Here is a 21,768-nt window from a genome sequence, read left to right on the forward strand (position 1 = left end):
AAATAAACCCCAAACAGCCATTTTCAAATAATAACTTTTTGTCAAAAATCAAATCATGTTTGTATTTGGATGTGTCAGGTAAACTACACAATTGGTTAATTTAATTTCTACAGTATGTTTTGTGGCCCTGTTTCAAATTTTAACTGACCATTCTCAACTTCTCCCTGTTACTTCATGAGACAGTATTTAGCAAATATGTCATGTGAAAAGCAATATGGAGAGAGCGGGTGTTTAGAATACTCTGGTCAACCATTAAGCAGGTCTACCACTTTAAGAATGCGAAATTTTATGTTGGTATCTGCATGGTGTGCAGCCTCAGATATTGAGTTAGGTTTTGACATCTCAGCTGTGAATTAAGGTGTCAGTGGCAGCCTGGATTCTCCCATGGCCAAGTGCCTGCAGGACAACAAATAGGGCAATGTAAAATAACTAGTAATATGGGTACTTAAACTTTTCTGATTGCGATTTTATTCCTGGAACGTAGCTGGTGACATACAGTATTTTGCTATATCATGTCTTGAGTATTATCACCAATGTTACAGTATATTCGGGGCTGTAAGAGCCTCTAAATGACCTGGTCACTCTTATGTTGGTTCTTGAAGATCAAATAGTGATAATCTGTAATCTGTAACTTTTTGCAATTGTAGTCTGTCATAGTCAGACTAAGTCATATGAATTTTTCCCAATTCCACCCACAGTATGGTCACTGCTATCTATCCATGAGGCAGCTGGTTAAAGATCACAGTGTTTGTCAAAATCCCTCCTATAGCCCAAGGTCTTTACGGCACTGACTTTCAGAACTCCATAATATTGTTACATAATTAATACATTACAGTGATATTTATCATCTCCAAATCTGCCACCATCAGAGATGATTATAGGTCCCCATGTGGTCTGTGTAAAGTCTTAATTCTCCAGTGGGGGAGTATAGGACCTTGGCTGGAAGTCCTGGAGAATGAATATCAGATTTGTGATTTTATTTCAAATTAGAGCTTAAGCCCTGGACTTTCATATTAGTAGAGTCCCTATTGAGAGAGAAACCTCAATCTGATCAAGTCTCATTACTTTAGCAATTAAAGTTTCACCCTTGGGGTCCTCCCCTCCTCCACCTCCCCCTCCTGTCTCCTTCCCTTTATTCTCTCCTCCTAGCCATCATATGTTTTTGCCACCAAGGCGGAGGAGAGGAGAAAGGGAGAGCGGCTTGCACAAATCCTTGATTGGCCAAAGTCTATCCTCCATCTAGGATTACGAATAGAAATGGAACATTTGAGGACAAAGGAAGGAGGGGTGAGATGGGAAGAGACAGAGAGAGAAAGAGAGTGTGAGTGTGAGAGAGAGATGTGAGTTGCAGAGTTATGGGCACAGAGAGAGAGAGAGAGAGAGGGTGGCTAATATAATTGAATTAAAAAGATGGAGCGGGGCCATTTCTAAGCAGATGGGAGTGTGGAGTGAGAAAGAGCAGGCGAGATATTAACTTCTAATAAAAGAGAGATTAGAAAGTGGCTAGGAGGACTGCTCTGTCTTTACCTGTGGGAGTGACGGCCCCCACATAACCTTTCACTGCAATATGCACACTGATATTGGCCGCCATATTCTGAGTATACCACACACGCACAGGTAAATACACATATACACAAGCATCCGTACCCGTGTCTCTACACGTTTGCACCCAAAAGAACCCATATATATATATATATATATATATATATATATACACCCAAATATGTAGGAATATGTGGCATTTGGAGAGACACACAAGCACACACACACACACACACACACACGAGTGCAGTGTGACAGCAATACATTATCAGCTCTCATTCAATGATCCAACAGGCGGCAGCCATCAGATAATGAAGACGCAGCTCTTTGGGAAGCCGCTGCTATACAGACAATTAATTAACTAATTGGTCTAACAAGCTCGTTAAAGCCGGGCTTTTTTGGCAGCCGGTGTGAATACATTAACGAGGCTAATTCAATTAAACAGGTGCAGATTTCACAGCTGCCTCTCTCACGGGCACACACACACACACACACACACACGCACACACGCACAAATCCTACAGGTGTTGTGTACATGTTCACTCCATTTGACTCTGATGTCTTTCTCAGCAAAACCTTGGCATTTGATCAAAAGCATAATGGTATGCAGATCAAGTGGTGTGTACTTGTGTGTTTGTGCGCGTATTTCTGCCAGTGCTTGTGCTTCAATGGGCCGGTGTGCTTTTAGATCAAAAGTGCAATAAGCTCTAGCTGCATTGGTAATCTGTATAATTGAAAGGGTATAAAATAAGAGGGTGAAAAAGTGATTGAAGCACTATGATAGCATAGTCAAATTAACAGAATCCCAGGGGTCAACTAAAAGCCAAAGTTTCACAATGCAATACAATTTTTAATTTGCTCCAAAGATTTTCAATATTATACAATCATGTACTTGAATGTTTGACAAAAAAAGCTCTGAGCTGCATGTGAAAAGTACTGAGTTTGTCTTTGTCTACTGGTCCAGTACTTGGCAGTCTACATTCACATTCATATTACTATCAAGTAAGCAGCAATAATACTTTTGCCAGTCTAAAAACAGGACACATTCATTTTAGAATTTGTACTATCTAACATAAAATCATTAGATTTTATATAAACAACAAAAGCATTGGAAACACTTCTTACACAATCTTACCTTTTGTCGCACTGCATTCAGCTCTTCAGTTAGTCGGTTCATCCTCGCCTCTTTCTCCTCCATCCTTCTATCATATAAGGCGCTGAGCTCGCCCCTCAAAGACACCATTTTGGCCTCGGCCTGGAACACAGTCAATGGTTCGTATTCTTTCACGGTCATTCAAATGTAGACAGAGCTGTGGCATTTTCAGCTAGCTCACTTCTTTGCTTGTGTATTACCTCCATGTAAAGATGCTCTATTGTGAAAATTGACAAAGAATCAGTTATGAGCAAATTATCCTCATGAGAAGACAAGAGACATTGTTACCTTGATTTGATTTTCTCACTCTGCACACACACAATAGACAATACAGATATTGTCCATACACATAAGGAGGGACAGTATGCACTATACCTACTGTACATTTTGCTTGAGTCTACACATGCACGCTCATACACAAACACATGCAAACATAGCAGAGTGAGACTTCTGATGACACGTGGTATGTCTGAAGGTGATGGGCTTGTAAGTCTGATGTGTGAGTGTGTGTCTTTGTGTGGAAGTGTATGGTCATTTGGTGGGTTTGGTTTGTTATGGCAGCAGCTACAGTGGAAGCTCCCTCATAAGCTGATAAAGCGCTGAGGTCGGTGGTTAGCTAAACTCCCGTGGAGATGATACCACTGATTAATTTCCTCCGTCTTCATTGCCTTCACTCCCTCCCCCATCCATAGGTCCGCCTCTCCCTTCCCCCAGCCCCTTCAGCCACTGTTGAATATTAAATTAGTCCTTTTTTTTTAATTTCCAGACAACCACAGTTCATTTTTCTCCAAGTGTCATATAGCCATGACACGGTGTAGCAGCCTGTATATTAGGGACGGCTGATGTGAGTTATTGTTATTGTTATCTTTTTTCCATTTACTGCCTGTGTGTCCGACTGTACAGTACGCATGGCTAAATCATTACCTGCACATGTGGTACAAATATCGAATAACACCATTAGTAATTTGCAGTGAAATTTCCTATCTTGACAGCAGCAACAAAAGTCTCTGTTTCACCATACCATAAATATTGCCTGTGGTGTTTTGTGTGGGGTTTGTTTCCTGCTAGTTAATAATGAAGTCTGTGTTTGAGTGTATATGTATTTTTTTGTGTGCACGTTGGCCAGGGAGAATGAGAGGACAGGTGAATCTATACCGCTGTAGTGTTTTTTTTCTTAGTGATTTTTGCCACCGAGCTCTACTACTTAGAGACTGATGTTAAAGAGGTAACTGACGTAGAGAGAGGAAACAGCAATCCTGCAGTTTGTACAATGTACAGTATATATACATATATACGTATATATATATCATTGTGTGTGTGCAAATACTCACTCAGCCATTAACGTGTGCACACATGTGGACACAAACACACACACAGACACACACCACGGGGTGTCATCACTCAGTGTCCCCGCTGCAAATGAAATCTCATTCTGTCGAACAATTTGAGTAGCCCACTCTGAAATAGCTCTCTGCATTCCACCTCCCTAGCCCCCTACTTTTGGGTCTTCACTAAATCACACCCTATTTCTTCTTTACCAACCCGCACACCCTTTACTCTATCCTTCATTCAAAACACATGCTGACCAGAAACCATCACACGCACAACCTGTGTGTGCACCCATTTGTGTTTTTGTCAGTGATTAAATATTTATAAACCCCTGTATTTGCACACAAGTTAACACTTTTCCATCCTATCACCAGGCTTTGTCCTACAACAGCTGCTCTCAGGTTTATAGCTTTTCCTCTCTCGCATTGTTGTGCCTTCCTATCAACATATTACTCCACATCACCTGCTTGCATAGCCTGGAACCTCGCCCTGGAAACTGGGGAAGTGATTTGGAAAAATGAGGGCAATAAAAAAAAAAACACAGGGATGAATGGAGAGATGTGATATAAGGTAATATGCTAACCCAATCAGCGGGCTGCTGTTTGCCAACAGTATAATCAACATATCGGCCTAATGTTATTACAGCTATATGAGAAATAATATTGCGTAAAATGATATTGCATGGCGCGTGCATGCCTGTGTGGTGCACGCATGAACGAGCTGGCGTGTCCAGATGTATGTATCGCCCACCACTTTCCTGGCACAGACAGGCCTCCACACACACACACACACACACACACACACACACACACACACACACACACACACACACACACACACACGGTGACACAAAGATGCTAAATTCTGTATGCATGCACACACTGCAATAAATTATTCCTGTATAACGACTTTTAGTTGTGCTGTCCTTATAATGTCAAAAAAAAGAAACAGCCATTGAGATGAGAAGATTCCACTTGTTCAGAACGATTAATTGATTGCTTACTTGCTGATTGATATTGATTAGATTAAAAAGTAGTAGTAGTAGTACTTTACCCCTCTGACAATTTATTCCATTTGTGTTAAGATAAGATTTTACTTGAAAGGGTTATTGGTTAGATCAGTTAAAATCAATATTTTTCACTCTATGTGTACACACACACACACACAGACATCTGCATATTCACACACACAGACTGCCCACTGGCTCTGACACAAGAGGATATTACTTAGTGTGTGGCTTCCATATCCTGAATGCATAAGGCCACTGATGGCCTCTATTGATGGACACTGCCGTGAAGCCATCACTCAAGTTATGGAGCTTTAATTGGAGACAGCATAAAACGATAAACCAAGAAACATGCATGGCTGAACAGCCCAATGTAAACCATTAATCATAGAGCAGGCAAAGACAAGAGGCCACCACATACACACATGCACACACACGCAGACACTTGCACACAAGCAAGAGGGTGCACACAGCTGCAGAAGCACACATAGGCTGCCCTTGCACCACATACCTTGCATTTGTGTGCATATTTGCGCACACACACACACACACACACACACACACACACACACACGTGGCAGAGACAAGTGTCCCAGTCACATATTCTCATGATAGATGACCCATTTAACTTTGATTTCTGAGAGAAATGAGCTCGCCAGCGATACAGGGTTACCACACACACACACACACACACACACACACACACACACACACATACTCATTCATAATACACACACACAGATACTATACATGGGCTACATATATGAACTCACAGTGTACATTTAGTTTATATGTAAATAACAGCTTGCATTATTTTGTAGGCACATATCCATACCCTCTCTCTCTCTCTCTCTCTCTTTCTCTCTCACACACACACACAGACACTCACGCACACTGTGGCGCTTATTTGCATGAGAAGGGTTATAATATAGGGATGATTTGTGATGTAAGCAATCAGAAGTGAAGTAATTCATCAGTAGCTGCTTCTAACACACATCTCCACTGGTCATAAATACAAATCTACACACACACGCACACACATACACCTGCTTGTTAAATCCGCACAATCCCACACAGGAGAGAATAAATCAGACGCGCTAAAAAGTTGGCATGAAGGCAAAACCGTTAATAACACAACCCCACACAAATGTGCTCTCACACGCATCACACCTTCCACAAATACTTGGAATAAAAAAAAAACGGACAGACACATGATATGTTTTGGGAAAGTTGGATTCAATGTAGCCCTATTCACATCTGTGAAGCCTGGGAAACAAATCACCGGTGTTGTCAATATGAGTTTGTTTTAAGATGAGTGTTATGCACACACTGCTGCCGTACCTTGATTAAAGTGTTTTTACAATGTCTCTTAATCTTTTTATATAAATAAATCTGGCTTGTCTTGGCTTTGTTTTATTACTTGACTATTGTATATTACGAATAGTGACTTTCAAATGTGCAATCCGGCAATGCCATCTCATTTAGCACTAAAAAATATGAAATAGGAGCTAAAAGAAAGGCTTCCTGCATGAGACAAGACCATATTACCTGTGCATTATGTCTGTGACAACGTGTAAGTAAAAAGCCATTGAAATGTTCAATAAAAGCAGGAAAATCCTAGGAAAGATACAGAGCTTGGTAAGGATAGATATTTGTTTATTAGATAGCAATTGGAGTGAACAGATGTCATTGATTTGGAGAAGACAGGGTGCTGTGAAGAATTTCTTGAAAAGATGAATTCTCACATTAAGAGGGAAGATGAGAAGTGGCTGCTGCTCTGACTGGAGTAAGAAGGTTATTCTCCCGATGGGAGGACGAGTAGAGGAGCTGAGAAAACTCAAGGCCTCAGTGTCAACATGGAACAGGAGCAAGAGAAAACAGAAATTACAAGCATTTCTGTTCTTTTCTGTCTGTACCATTTCCTAATGTTTTTGTACAGTAAGTGTGTCTGCTGCCAAATACAAAAGCAATTCTGTTCCAGCTTTAGTCCCCTTAAGAAATTAACTTTTGCAAAGTGATAATGTTGTAGTTCAGTCCTTTCTTATTTGGTCCTTGATTGCAAACACCCCACAACATACTGCACCCCCCACAGCCACTGTCAGGTGACGTACGAGATAGTGTTGATATTTAGACAGATGGATGGTGCATTAGAAGGATAAAAACCTTCCAAATGCACACCCACATGTACAACATGCACGCACACACACGTTCCATACAGCGGCTGCAGCCCCTCAGCGCTCCTCTGTCCTCACATGCTTGGTTTCCCCATCTAATTGCTGCCATTCGTCAGTGTGTGTGTGTGTCTGTGTATGCCAAGTGCTCCTGTACTTTGTGTGTTTGTGTTCCTTTCGTGATTCTGTCACTGTGCATTTACAAACAACTGCGGTGAAAAGAGAGAAAGTAACAGATAATCAGACAGACAGGTAAGAATGGGAAGGGAGGGAAAGACAGAAAGACGCAGAGACACACACACACACACAGAACTGTCACAGTGCCATAGGGCATACTAAACCTGTCAGCATTTAAACCTGCTGGCTTGTACTCTAGCTTGCCAAGTGGAATTAGTCTCACATAATGTGCCAGCCTCTTTATTGAAAACAACAAACACCTACTTTAGGTATACTATATGAATATAATATTTTAAACACAATCCTAATCTCTTCACCTGGTAGAATAAAAGTATGTGTATTTGTTAGTTTGTCTGAGGTGTTTTAGCCACTATTCCCACGGTGCAGATATTAGGGATGTGATTCTGCATACAGAAAAGCAGTTAAATATCAGGTAAAATACGCAGCAAGGAAATGTGTGTAAAAAAACCCCAAAAAGAAGAACATCCACATGGTGCGGAATCTTCCAAATAATTCTTCAGTAAGGACAAAATCAAAACTCTCAGTGCATAAAACAAGTTAATTGCAACTTACCTTGACTTACATATATCTGATACTGACATGTAAACAAATGAGACTGATTGCACTCTTTTGGGCAATCATGAAAATGTGACTGTGCTGATGAATAAACCTGTCTATGTTCTGTGTGACCACCGGAGTGTGTGTGTGTGTGTGTGTGTGTGTGTGTGTGTCTGTCTGCAAAATTATATTGATGTGATAGTGTGTCTGTGTGTGTTTAATAAGAAGGTCCACGTTATTACGTTTTTTTTTTCTTTCACGTGCTTGCGTGTGTGTGTGTCTGTGTGTGTGTGTGTGTGTGTGTTCAACATGATAATTTGTCAGTTTATGTTGTGAGGGGGCTAAACAGATAAGCAATCCACAGCTCAATCCTTCATCCTGCTCTGATTATAAATCAGCTGGAGCTCTCAGAAGCAATCAGCAAGAGCAATCTGCAGCCGGCACAGACACCTTATCAATCAGAGGGGACCATCACACTGTCACACACGCGCACATAAACTAAAGAAATACACACTCGCATATTCGTACAGTCCTGCACCCACACACACACCCGTAAACACAAAGACAGGTATGCCACAATTGTAATTCTACATCCCCACCCTGCAGCCTCTTGCCTCCTTTTAAAACTTCCATCCCTTTTCTCTCTTTTTTTGTCTTGTGAAAACAGGATCACAGAGTCGCAGCAAGAGTTTCATCTAGCTAGCTGCCTGGCGGCCACAGAACTGTGCAGGGCGAGACACATCACTCCTAATTACAGTCTGATATTAATAACAGAGAAAAATATTAATCTTGGAGGTAAACACTAAGCCGCTTAAAGGAAAATTGCAAATAAATCAGATTATCTTATAGGAATATCCTCCGAATGGGCCGAGGGGGTAATGAGAAACCTGGGCCCAACCTCTCTCTCGCTCCCTCCTTCCCTTTCTCTCTCTCTGTCATTTTCCACTCCCCATTCTCCTGCGGGATTGAAAAAGGTATGACTGTGTGTACGTGTCTGGGTGTGTGTTTGTGAGCACATCTGTGTATTTATAAAACTGTAGTGCGAACCCCCCTCCACCACCAGCATCACCTCCCTCTCTCTCTCTCTCTCTCTCTCTCTCTCTCTCTCTCTCTCTGCTGCTGTATTCATTTTTCACCTCCAATTTTATTTTTTCATCAGTCGGGGGGGCGCCGCCGAGCAGATTCAATTAGGTTCTATGATTGGGCCGCTGGCATTCAGCAGGGTCACAGAAAGGTTAAAGAATTCAGTGGCACAAACATGATTATGGCTCTGTAGCATTTGATCAGAAGTAAGGTTTGTCACGGCAAAGTGGAGCCCCTCTGTTTCTTGCACTGGGACCACCAGTTTGGCCTGAGTGTGATGTGAGAGCTGTTCCACGTGTTGGTTTAGTTGATTCTTCCATTGAATGGTAATTACATGCTGAAGATGCTGGATGTACAGCAGGCATGGAGAGATATACAGAGATATGCACAAGTGCATGTGTGTGAACAGGTGTGGCAAGCTGCTACACCAGCGAGCATGAAAACACACAAATATATATGCACAGAAACATTCGTTCTCTCTCTCCTTCTCTCTCCCTCTCTCTCTCTCTCACACACACACACACATTCAGCGAGTAGCAGAGTAATAAAGCCCACCCTTGCAGTGAAATTAAAGCTAGTCAATGACACTGCGTGCTGAGTACACACTAAATCATTTTTATACCCAGCCAACATAATACCAGCTCTGCACATGTATCCAATATCACCTGGAGACTATGAAAAAAAAAATAAACAAAAAAACCCTCCAACAACTAATCAAATATCATATTGGATGTGTCAGATGCATGTCAGAACAAGAGATTAATACTAAATATAGGAAATATGGTACAATAACAGTGTGAGATCTTTTTATATTCAAAATGACCAGGCAGAGAGCACATTATGAGATATTGGATTGATAAACTGGCTGGGATGCTGTTGTTCGGTGAGTATAATAGAACAATAACGTTGCTCCTGGGTTAGCAAAGATTGCATTATGATTTTAATGTGTTTTACAGACACAAGCCCGTCACTGAGAGGAAATTATGTCAATAAATAAGCAGCCTCACATTCTAAAACAAAGAGAATCAAAGTCAATGAAAAAAAACGTGCAAATATAGAATGGTGTTTGGTTACTATCAAATGCAAACACACATGTGCATCATCATGACACACTGTGAGCTCAGAAACACGAGGTTCTGTCTGACTTCTTTTTAAACAAAACTGATTCATGGACATATTTATATTTTAAATATAGTCATTGCTATATGCCTGTTTTTATAGATGAATCTCTGGAAGTTAAATACTAAAAATAGAATAGAACAATAGCGCAGAAGTATACTTTAGGCAGCTGATATGTGAAATCTTTGATGGTCAGTGTCTCAGTGTTACACTCCATATCCATGTGTATTACACACAATTCTTTCCACTCACACCTGAATTTGCCCGTGAGTAGATTCATTTTGACAGTGCATGTCAATCATCTCATTTTGGGAGTGCCTGTCAATCATCTCCCTCCCTCAAATCACCAGAAGCCATAGCCATCAGGGAGCTTTCCCATCTGCCACTATCTGCCACTTCAGGTGTGGAACACCAGCCAGACGCAACCAGTCAATAGAGCTGTTTGGTACTCCGGTCCCTCGCTGTGGCCTAATTGCCGGTGTAACACTCAAATATGCACACTACACTTCCCAATTCTCGTGAACCCCCCCCTCCACAAAGCAATCCCCATTCCATACTCAAGATGGGTATTTACATGCCCCACACCGCGGAGAGCAAACAAGCTCATTTAAAAGTTCACATGCTAATGTGTGACATTTAATCCAAACTTTACACGGGGAAAAGGACACGCAACAATAGATTTTGATTCCTTTCTTGTCCGTGAATCTCATCATCTTTCGCCTTCCATATTTATGAGTTGAAAAGGCGGGACACCTTAGAGGGGAGTGAGGGGAAGGGACAGGGAGTTTACTATTTAAAAATTAGGCTGTTAGTGATATTTGCACTCCAGAGTCGCCTTCTTTGTTGATATTGTTGATATGCACAAATTACTCATTGTTCTTCTTATTTGAAGCCACATGGCAGAAATCCACTCAATAGTTGTTAAGTATCCCACTTCACATGTATTCAATGATGCTGATGTTATGAATTTATTATCTTCGATTGTCTGCAGGCTTCTCATTTTTAATTTCTGAGTGTCGGTTTCACCAGCTGAAATGACAACTGTCTGCAATATCAGCTGTAGCTAATTAATGTAGTTAATTCCATGAGTTGGCCAAACCACAAAGTGAAACTCTCAGCAGTTGTCTGGTAAATGTACCCTGAAAGGCAGAGTCTGCATGTTCAGCCAAAGACAATTTCCTAGAGATACACCACTCTGTATCGTTTTGATATTTCAGAGTGGAAAGAATGGAAAGTGGAAAAACCAAAAAGTCAGCCAAAGGGGTTGTGGTTGGGCGGGGTAGGCTCTTTGTATGTGTGTGTGTGTGTGTATGTGTGTGTGTGTGTGTGTGTGTGTGTGTGTATTTGTCTACATCTGGCTGGCTGACACATACAGCCGCATGCATATTCTATCCCCATGTAGATTTATGTTTAATCTAGATTTCATTTGTAGATGTTGAGTATCAGGAGTCATTTCGTTTTTTAAATCTTTACTCCACTTGTAGTAGGTATTGCTGCTGTATACATTTTATTTTGTAATGTATTCCCACTTGGATGTGGTCTGAGCAAAAAGATAAGATCAAACTACTCTGACCCCCATGGGGAAACTGGGACTTATGAGGCCAGATGAGGCCAGTCGACGAATTTTCATTGCATTTACATTTTTCGGGCTGTGGAGTCACTTTTCAAGCTAAGGATGAGTGGGGAACCACAGCTAAATGAATGTAAAGACAACAGTGACACACATGAATGCAGAGAATGTTTTTTTTTTCTCGTGTTTTCCATACCTCAGAGAGAAGCGTCTCCTCCTTCTGGTGAAACTCTGACAGTTCCCTGTTCTGTCGCTCCACCTGCTTCCTGCTGACCTTCAACTACAGCGAGACAGAGAGTGTGTGATGGGAAACGGCTCAATAATAACAATAACAAATAATTAAAACGAAAAATCATGTGTTTTTGTCACAGTTCAGGCACAATGTTGGACACACAGATGGACCTACAGAGTGCCAAAGAAAAAGGTTTGTGATGTACAAATAGTCAGGTTCTTTCTCTCTCTCTTTCTGTCTCTCCCTCTCTCTCTCTCTCTCACGCACAAACTCACATGCACCCACACAGATCGACCAGGACAGGCCAGGGATGAGCACACCCCATCTGATCTGTGGCCCGTTCATTCATTAGACCCATGCTCTCCCCTATTGATTTCAGCTTAAATAATGAGAAAGCTTATCCAAAAATCTTTAGCATTTGGGCTCCAACTTAAGGGAATCGATGGGGCCATTTCCCATTTTGAACAGCACATACGCAGGGGTTTTATGTACGGTGAACGGGACAAATCCCGATGCTGATAAATCAATAGGCCTTTTTGTCGATGGACAGGCATGCTTGCACACACACATACATACATACATGGACACACATGGCTGATAAATGGTATTTTTGAGGCAATTAAAGTGAGCTGTAAACATATGAAGGCCAATCAATTGGTCAGTGAGGTCTATTATCAAGGCTTTAACACTGATTTAGAAGGGGCTTTAAGGAGCCAGTGGCTTTAAGTGTGGCACAGTCACTTATGCAGATCAGCAGCAGCTAGAGACCTGCACAGATCAGTGCTGCACTGTGCTAAGCTGCTCACACAACAAGGTAGTATACATGTTACCACCACAGAGCCTCAAATCTGCTGCATACAGGGAAAGAAGGGGGACTTTTTTAATTGTTGAAAATGAAATGAAATTTGCTCCTAAGGGACTTTAAAAGCCCATTTTTATTTATTGGCTTATGTTATGTTCAAAAGTTCTATCATTTAACTGCGCTTGATATGGAAAAAAAAAAACTTGAGCCAATATTGTAGCAATAATTGTAGTTGCTTATCAAATGTTTGCAAACAAACAATGTTGTCAGGCATGGCGCCAATATTAACTCCCTCTTAGCCATAGGCATTGTTGAAGAATTGTATCATATATTCTCTCTATAATTCATAAAAAAAAATTGCAGTTTGCATTGAGGTGAAATGAGGAGAGGGGAGGGGCGGAGCTGTGTCGTGGACAATTCTATTTTAGCAGGGGTAGACAAGCTTGTTAGGGGGAAAACGAATATATCAGTGCTGTCCACCCTCCAGGCTTTCTCCCCCACTGTTTCTACTTTGCTAAAGGTGAGACACATGCGTTAGTAAAGCTAACCTACAGACAACATTTCCCTGAGGTAATTGGTTCCACGTTAATATTCATTTGATTCTGTATTCAGCAGCTATGACAAGCCTCTCTGCTTTGATGCTCTGTGCCTAGGTCTCCTTGTCCACCACACAATGTTAACCCCACTTTTTCCTGCTATCTGAAAGACTACCGTGATATAAAGCTCAACTAAAACCCTTCTCCCCTCTTAGTGTGTTACTTTTGTCTCTGGTTTCTCTCATTGTGACTTATACAAAACGCTCTGTGTTTTCTTTCATCCCACTGTTTCAGTCTGGTTGATCTGGTGCGTGTGCATGTGTGTTGCTGAGGCATGACATTTCAATTGTGCGTCCAATCAAATTGGCAGAGAGGCAGTAAGGGAGGTTGGGGAGAGATGAGGGGTGCGGGGGTGTTCTGAGGGTTGCAGACCAACCGTTACCATGGTGAACCACTTCTGTCAAAACCACCAAGGTCACAACTGCTGACCTGCAGTGTTGTGGGACTTCTGAATAGCATACTGTATATGGACATAAGGATATCTCTCTTTCTTTCTTTGCTTCTTTGTTCTTTTCCTTCTTTTATTTTCTTTTCTTTCTTTACACACCCCCACCCCCCCAGCTTTCTGTTTTGCTATTCTCCTTTCTTCTTCTTTCTGTCTTTCTTTTCTCTCATCATCTTTGTTTATCCCTCTCTTTTTCTGTTTTTCTTGCCCTTTATGTATAACCACATTTCCCTCATTTGGCCTCTCTCTCGTTCTTTCATATTTAAGATTGACTAATTGTACCATTATGAGACCTGTGGTGTTGCTGAATCCATTATGTATGGCCTGTGCTGGCAGTGAGTCTGAACACGGCCTGTTTTGAGTCATTATAATTCAGTTTGCTAACAGACATCCATTGTGCTAGTGTGGGGTTAGGGGAGATGGTATGATAAAATATTGAGGGCGAGCAAGGCAGCTGCAGATGCTAGCTGTCATCTGTGAGCGAACGAATGTTATGACAAGCATGTTTAAACATTCATGCGGGGAGGAGAGTTTAGGAGGGCTTTTCATTAACACCAATATGTCTTCGTCTCCCTGGTGCAGACACTGCTGGTGTAAGCATGACAACAACAGGGAGGAGAGGAATTAACATCTTGAGAGGAAACTGTCACAGACACACACATAAAGAGAGGTAGAAACACTCGGCCCTGTGCATGAGCACACACAAACGTACACATTTTACATTGGCTGCGTACTCTTCACCACCTTACATCTAACATGAAAAGTACTAAGTGAAAATGACACTCTACTTTCAAACTCGAACAGATAGCAAAACAACTTTCTCTTGTTTACCAGAGCAACTATCTGAAAGTGTAACATCATGTTCTGAGCTGATCAAATAGCTCACAGTAGAAGTGAGCAACACATTCAAATAGGAAGAAACAGGAGTGCAATGGGTTCTCACATCAACCACAACAATGACACAATAGAAATGATTTTTCAAAGGAAGAATAGGGATGTGGGAGGTTTCTAGGCCAAACTTACATCACCTACTATGCTGTTAGGTTGTCAGGAGATTTGACCTGGTAGCAACAGTGCAGTCTCTTGACAGTTCCTAAAGACTAGAGAGAAGAAGCACTATTTGCAGCTTTTGTTGGGAGCAGAGCAATGGCCAATCTGTTTACATAACCTTGAAGAAGCTAGATGAAGAGACACTTTAACAGGTAGGAGGCTGAAAAAAAACAGTGCTGTGGTAAATGGGTGAACACTGTCCTCTAAAAATGCAAGGTGTAAAGATTTCTTTTAATCTCTTACCTAAGTCCTATCAACATATCTGAGGTATGTTTATCTGTAGCTTTTGATGAAAAGCACATAGCGACATCCTTATTTTGTTACTGTGGCCTGTTATTACGGAAGAGGTATACACGTTAGCTCACTAAAACTCCATCAAATGGAGTGCAAAATCAATACCTATGCTGATGATCTCATGAAGTCAAGTCAAGGCAAAGGAAAAAGAGGAGCATCACGTATTCTCAACATAAGTAGCTTTGACTTGCAAAATGTGTTTGCATAACATGAGCTTTAGATAATGTCATAAATGGTTTTAAATGCCGCACGGTGCATTAAAAATATGCAATGTCATCGCTTTTAGCTACACCTTGATGCAAACGTTTTGATTTAATCTAGTTTCCACTGGTCAAGCAATTCCATTTTGATATTCAAATTTGGTGTGTATGTGTGTATGCGTGCCAGCGCATGTTTGTGCAAGACTGATCTAATCAGTCTTAAATCAGTTAATAAGCCAAGGACACAGAGGAGATGACTCAGCTGATGTGAGCATAAGCTAATATTAGCACCTCACCCCCATTCAAGACCTGCACTGCACAGAGTAGCATCCAGAGTTTGGTCTTCCCATTACAAAAGTGCAGGCTTTGGATGTTAAGCCCCGCAGTTTAGCTCACCACAGTGAATGCTATTAGCACATTAGCAAAGGTGCCATGACCTACTGCTAATGTTGGGTACAGTGTTTCTTAAAACACCTTAAGACAATTCTGAGGATAGCCACTGTTTAAAAAAAAAAAAAGAAAGGAAACCAAGGGCATTACAAATAAATGAAAAAATAACATACAGATAGCATGCAGCTGAAAGGTGGTTGTATGCCTTAAGATGAGAAAACATCTCAATTGCTTGTCTGCGCTCCAACACACAATGCAGCTCTAACTCATCATGTCAAGTAATTCTGACGCTGTATTTTAATTGAAGCTCGCTCCCTGACAGCCGTGCAGACCAAACCAGAGAAGCAGATGAGCACTACTCTGTCAAAGCTAATTCTCATCTACAAACTCCACATGATAAACTGCATGCCTAAACACAGGCGCACAGGCACATGCCACAGAGGCAAACAGATATACACACACGTAATTACAAACATACACTCAAAGGCGCACACAGAAACTTAAGCTGACTATTAATTAAAAGCCAGAGCATGCAGTTGTCTTGGGGTAGGCGGTTTGCGACACCACAAATCTGGGAGACTTCCTGTTATCTGTTGTGTTCTCCCTCTCTCTAGTCTCTCTTGCATAGGCACAACAAAGACAGTCTTGTCTGGGTGTCTCCCTCCCTTCTCTCTCCTCACCATTCATTAGAAGCACCAGAAGCTGTGGTCAGGTTCAAAGAAAATCTACATTCTCCCTCTTTCAGTCACTCATTCATTCCCTCTGTCTTTCTCTTTCTACTTTGCTCTGGCGTTTTACTCATTTTCTCCCCTCCCTCTTCCTATCTCCCTCTGTCCCACTCCAAGTCTCTCTGCCTCGCCTCTCTAAACACCGTCTCTTCCTCGTGGCCCGGATAATGAGTGGTGAAGCTAAACGAGAGGAAACACTGCTCACTATTAGGATGGGAACGCTGACTGAAGGTTTTAAATAAACGGAGAGAACTTGAGGCCAAATTGTATTTCCAAGGACATAAACTAATGGAACAGGCCGACTTTCTCTGAACAAATACACACTGTTTAAACTACCATAATAGTTGTAAAAATATACATGTCCATGTGGATCTAACTGAGAGACAGGCTGGCAGAGGGCAGACAGAAATATGTATGAATGCATATGCATGTCGGAAAACACTGTTTACACGAATTCAATACCGCTTATTTCCTTGGTGTGGAAAGCCTATTACCTTGCATTCAAAAGCAGAACAATAAGGACATGAAAAAACATAAATGCTTGTCTATGTCATTGAAAACTAATTAGGCAAATGTGTTTTCTTGAGTGTCTCTGATATGCTCTCAGGCATATAAATCCACACCCACATATAAACACAAAGAAGAGCCCTCCCTGCCTCACTCTATGAGATTAATTGGGTTATCTAGGCTGATTAGCATAACTAATTAGGATGCTTGTTAACAGATAAGTATTATTTATTCAATTAGTGCTCTGTGTGTATGTATGAAGCTGAGCATGTGTATAGATCCCCTTCATCACTGGCACAAGTTCAAATGAAAATGAAGCAAAGCTAAGTAGGCATGAAGTGAGAACTGTTGGTGTGTGTGTGTGTGTGTGTGTGTGTGTGTGTGTGTGTGTGTGTGTGTTCACTTCATCATTTATCTATTCTACACACAGATGCTCACCATCAGGTGCCAGACACCCCATACACACACACACCAAGCTTGCTATGCAGCAGCTCTTAAATCCCTAATCATCATCATTAGGCTTCTGTTTAGCATAATTAGCATTGTTAACCAGATGAGCTGAGCCGAGCCAGGCTGTGCCAGTCACAGCAACTGACATATGTCACCCTCCCGGCACCTTTCCAGACTGCTGAAGAGGCTACTTGTCCCCATCAGGTGGGTTTATGGCACATTTGCATGTTTGCACTGATTGCTGATGGATAATGTAGCAGCTGATGTTCACAGTGCATTCTGATGCAATGTGCAAAAATGTCCAAAGGGGTGATTCCTTTTTTTGAAAGGCAAACAGCTTGTAAAGTGACACAGCTCCTGCAGTTATATCAGTTAATGGAAATGGAACAATACTGAGCTCATTTCACCAATTTATTCATTCATGTTTGCAAATGCAGATGCTGCCTTTTGTTTGCGATGCTTAACATGCGCTTCAAGCCGGCAGTAAACACAAAAAAAGCAAATCAACAGCACTCCTCTAGTCTTCAGCTCACAAGTGAAAACTCACAAACACACTCCAACACTCACAAATAACCAGAGAGGGAAAATGAAAGAGAGAGAAAGAGAGCGGGAGCGCTACATTTACTGAAATTAAACATTTTCTCATCAGCCTGAGGGTGCAGCAGGCCCACTAATGTATTATTCATCCCCACTTCACAAAGGAACATTAATCAATTATGAAGATATGAGGATCTTAAAGTATAGAGGAGAGACGAAGAGCGGCCCGTTCATATTAATATGTGGCCGCAATCGTGCGCCCCCACCCCCCACCCCCTTGCTCCTCAAATCAATATTTTGCAGATTAATTTGGGGCGGTTGTGGCGAGATGGCAGGATGGGGGGGGGGTATAGGAAAGGGGAGAGTGTCTGAGGTCTGAATTAAGGTTAAGTGTTTTGTTTTTGTTTTTTCTGTGTAAGTGCGTGTACATGCATGCGTGTAAATATGTTGTCGTCTGTACTGCTGCAAGTAAACATACTAAAACCACTCAATTAATAAAACTTCATCTTACAAAATATGACTAAAAGTTGTCAATTAGCGCCTAAAAAGACAAAAAGGTAAAAGTCATCTATTAATTGTGGATGAAGGTTATTATGTGTGATATTTTGCCTTGGTTTCAATTCTTTGATTTGGAGGTACGTATCCTCACTATTTTCAAAAGAAGCATCATTTCATACATGAGAATTAAAATGAGGGAACGCAATGAAGTGAGTCAATTATATCTACTTAGTACATTAATATACTCACCTCAGAATTCAAAATAGCTGCCTTCTCAGCCCACTTTCTAATGGCTTGAGCATGGGCCTTTCTCTCCTCCTCAATCCCCCTCTTCAACTCTTCTTCCCTCCTCTTCTCCTCCTCCACTTTCTTCACCCACTCCTCCTCTCTCTTCTGTTGCTCCTGCCCTCTCCTCTCGTCTGCTTTTCGATGCTCCTTTTCATAATTCAGTCTCCGCTCCTCTTCTCTTTGCCTCCATTCCTCCTCTTTTGTCTTCAACTCCTCCTGAAGCTCCCTCGCTCTCACGCTCAGCTGGGAAAGCTGAAGTCAGACAGAAAAAAAGAAAAATGTGCAGGCAGTCACATCTCTGCACTCTGTAAAACAAATGAGGTAGCAGTCACTTAATCTAAAAACTAATCGGAAACATCAAAAGGCCCATTGCAAGGCAGCATCTGGTAAGACAGCTACGGAGAAAAGAGGTTAAAAAAAGACATCTGAAGTAACTGATTGACAGCAAGTGAGTGCACTTATGTTTACATTATAACCTATTTTTCATGTACAGTATCTACTGTGCATGTGGAAGCATACGTGTACAAAAAGGAATCCCAACTAATCAGTGGTGGAAAGTAAATACATTTACTTAAATGCTGTACTTTACTTGAGTATTTCCATTTTAAACTACATTATACTTCTGCTCCGCTACATTCCAGAGGGAACTTTTTACTCCACTACATGTATTTGACAGGTGTAGTTACTAGTTACTTTCCAGGTCAAGATTTTACATAAATATTTTCTTTTAATGCAACATTTTGAATATTAAACCAGTGGTTTCCAAACCTTTTGACTTGTGACCTCATAAAATCAGTGTTTAGTTGGGGACCCTTATAACATTTCAGCTGTCAATGAGTTAGCAGTTTCATCAAAAAAATATTTCCCCTCTAAACTTCTTACATGGTTTCATTTCAGTAACTCAAAAAATAACCCCAGAAACCCCTGGGTTGGGAACCACTGGACTAAACTTCCTAACTGTATATAAAGTAGTTAAAAGTAGCTCCACCTTGATCAACAACAAATGACAAAAATGCTGCTTACATATGGATGCATCAGTATTGATAATCTAGTGATGTAATTTATAATAATAAATCAGTCATAGGGGACATTTTACTGCAGAATAACTACTTTTATTTTTGATACTCTAAGTATATTTTGCTGATAATACTTTTGTACTTTAGTAGGATTGTAAAGGCGGGACTTTTACTTGTCATGGAATATTTCTACATTTTTGCATTGGTACTTTAAATACTTCTTCCACTACTCTGTGCCCACCTGAGCATGTGTGTCGGCCCCCTCTTGTTGCAGCAACTGAATGTTCACTTGCAGTTTGGTGATGCAGATGTCTTTTTCAGCAATCTCCTTCGAGCTGTCTTTCTGGATCTGCTGCAGACAAGAGAGCTCGCTCTGCAGGTGCACCAGCCTCTCACTACTCCCCAGCGCCTGCGTTGCAGTCTGGGCAACGAAGGAGTTCAAATATTAAAGATTCTTTCAAAGGAAGAAATTTATTTTCAGTGAGTGTGACTAATTATCTTCATGCTGCGTTTCAGAAATGTGTTAATTACTTCTTCACAAATGTCATGCATGCATATGAAGCTATCTAACAAAACAGTAGCATTTCATATACATTTTTATATGAATTGTTAATATCTCATTTTAAAATAGAACTCTGTAATTATGGAAGATTGTCATCTAGCATAAGTGTAATTTATTAAAATGTTTATATTTAGTCCTCTCCAAGTAAAACAGAAGTTTATGTCTTAAATCCTTGTGATTTATGGTGATGTCAGACTGTACAGAGGAGATCAAGCAGAGGAAAACATGAACCACTATAAAATAATGATGACAGTGGTATGGGTTATGTAAAGGAAACACTGCAATGTTAGTGATTCACGTATCATTACGCATGAAAACATTCCACACTGACAAATTCAAAGGAATTAAATACATGTATTGTTTTCATTGTTAAGGATATGCAGTTGTTTTAATTGGGCCTCACAGGTGTCAGATTCTGGTAAACTTATTCAGTTCATACATTATTGCTAAGAAACAAAGATGAAATTCTGTGGCAATCATCTTTATCCTGGCTGTGTGTGTGTGTGTGTGTATGTGTGCGTGTGTGTGTGTGTGAGAGAGAGCGAGAGAGTCTGTGACAGCAGATCTATCTGTACATCTGCATTGCAGACGTACCAGTTAAACAGACACACAAGCAGAATTAAAGAAATATATCAACATTTGTTGAAAATGTGATTAACAAAACAAGCTCCACTTACTCTACTTGTTTCTCTAAGGCTCTGTAATCACACAAACCACTAATTAGTGGCAGTGCAAATGAGTCAACTCACAAGCAGCATAAATAAACAGTAACCAGCCAACACACACATAAACAACCAACAAGCCGGGTTTACCACAAAATGTATGTGTGTGTGTGTGTGTGTGCATGTGCGTGTTCATTTCTGCAAGCCTGTGTGTGTTTACGTGTCTTAACCGTAAGCCACAGAAGACAGTAAAACAGCAGTGGGTATAATTTAGTGACACCCTGTAAGGAGGTGTGGGAAGGCCATAAAAAACTCTCCCTTTTAATCCCGGCCGGCAACGCCATGTTTGTTACCCAGGGCTCTGAGATATGCTGGTAATTCATCACACACGCCTCAGCTTCCTGTTAAACCTGGCTGCACATGGAGCGCTTCTAGCACAGCTGCCAAACCAATATCGTAAAAAAAAAAAAGACTTCTCTGCCTCTCAGACAGCCTTCTAAACAATAACAAGCACGCTGCAAAAAAATCACCTTAACAAGTAATTTAATTGTGTAGGCAGTCTTAGAAGTGTGGTGGAAACATTCTGCTAAAACGATAAGATTCAATGTCTTAGTTTACATTGCAGGCTTACTTATTTTAGGAAGTACCTTGAAACCTGTGACAACACGTTAAAATGAGGGATGTCAGTCCAAATACATGTGGGTGTATGCAATATACTGCATTCAATTAAATTTGAGAAACAGAGGAGAGAATGCGTATTATCTTAACCAATAGGAATATATGTTCACTTTTTTTCACTAGTT

General features: G+C 41.0%; 1 protein-coding gene across 1 annotated transcript in view; it reads right to left on the reverse strand.

Moving 5' to 3' along the window:
* LOC139304590 (putative uncharacterized protein MYH16) overlaps positions 1–21,768 on the reverse strand; it is an 85,143-nt gene that overhangs the window by 44,214 nt on the left and 19,161 nt on the right. The window contains exons 5-7 of the mRNA XM_070928523.1: positions 19,983–20,162; positions 18,687–18,977; positions 2,678–2,797 (exon numbers count right to left, since the gene is read on the reverse strand). Coding sequence (XP_070784624.1) covers positions 2,678–2,797; positions 18,687–18,977; positions 19,983–20,162 — 591 coding nt within the window. The remainder of the gene's footprint in view (positions 1–2,677; positions 2,798–18,686; positions 18,978–19,982; positions 20,163–21,768) is intronic.

This window comes from Enoplosus armatus, chromosome 21, assembly GCF_043641665.1.
Source record: "Enoplosus armatus isolate fEnoArm2 chromosome 21, fEnoArm2.hap1, whole genome shotgun sequence".
In the NCBI taxonomy this organism is placed as follows: Eukaryota; Metazoa; Chordata; class Actinopteri; order Centrarchiformes; family Enoplosidae; genus Enoplosus; species Enoplosus armatus.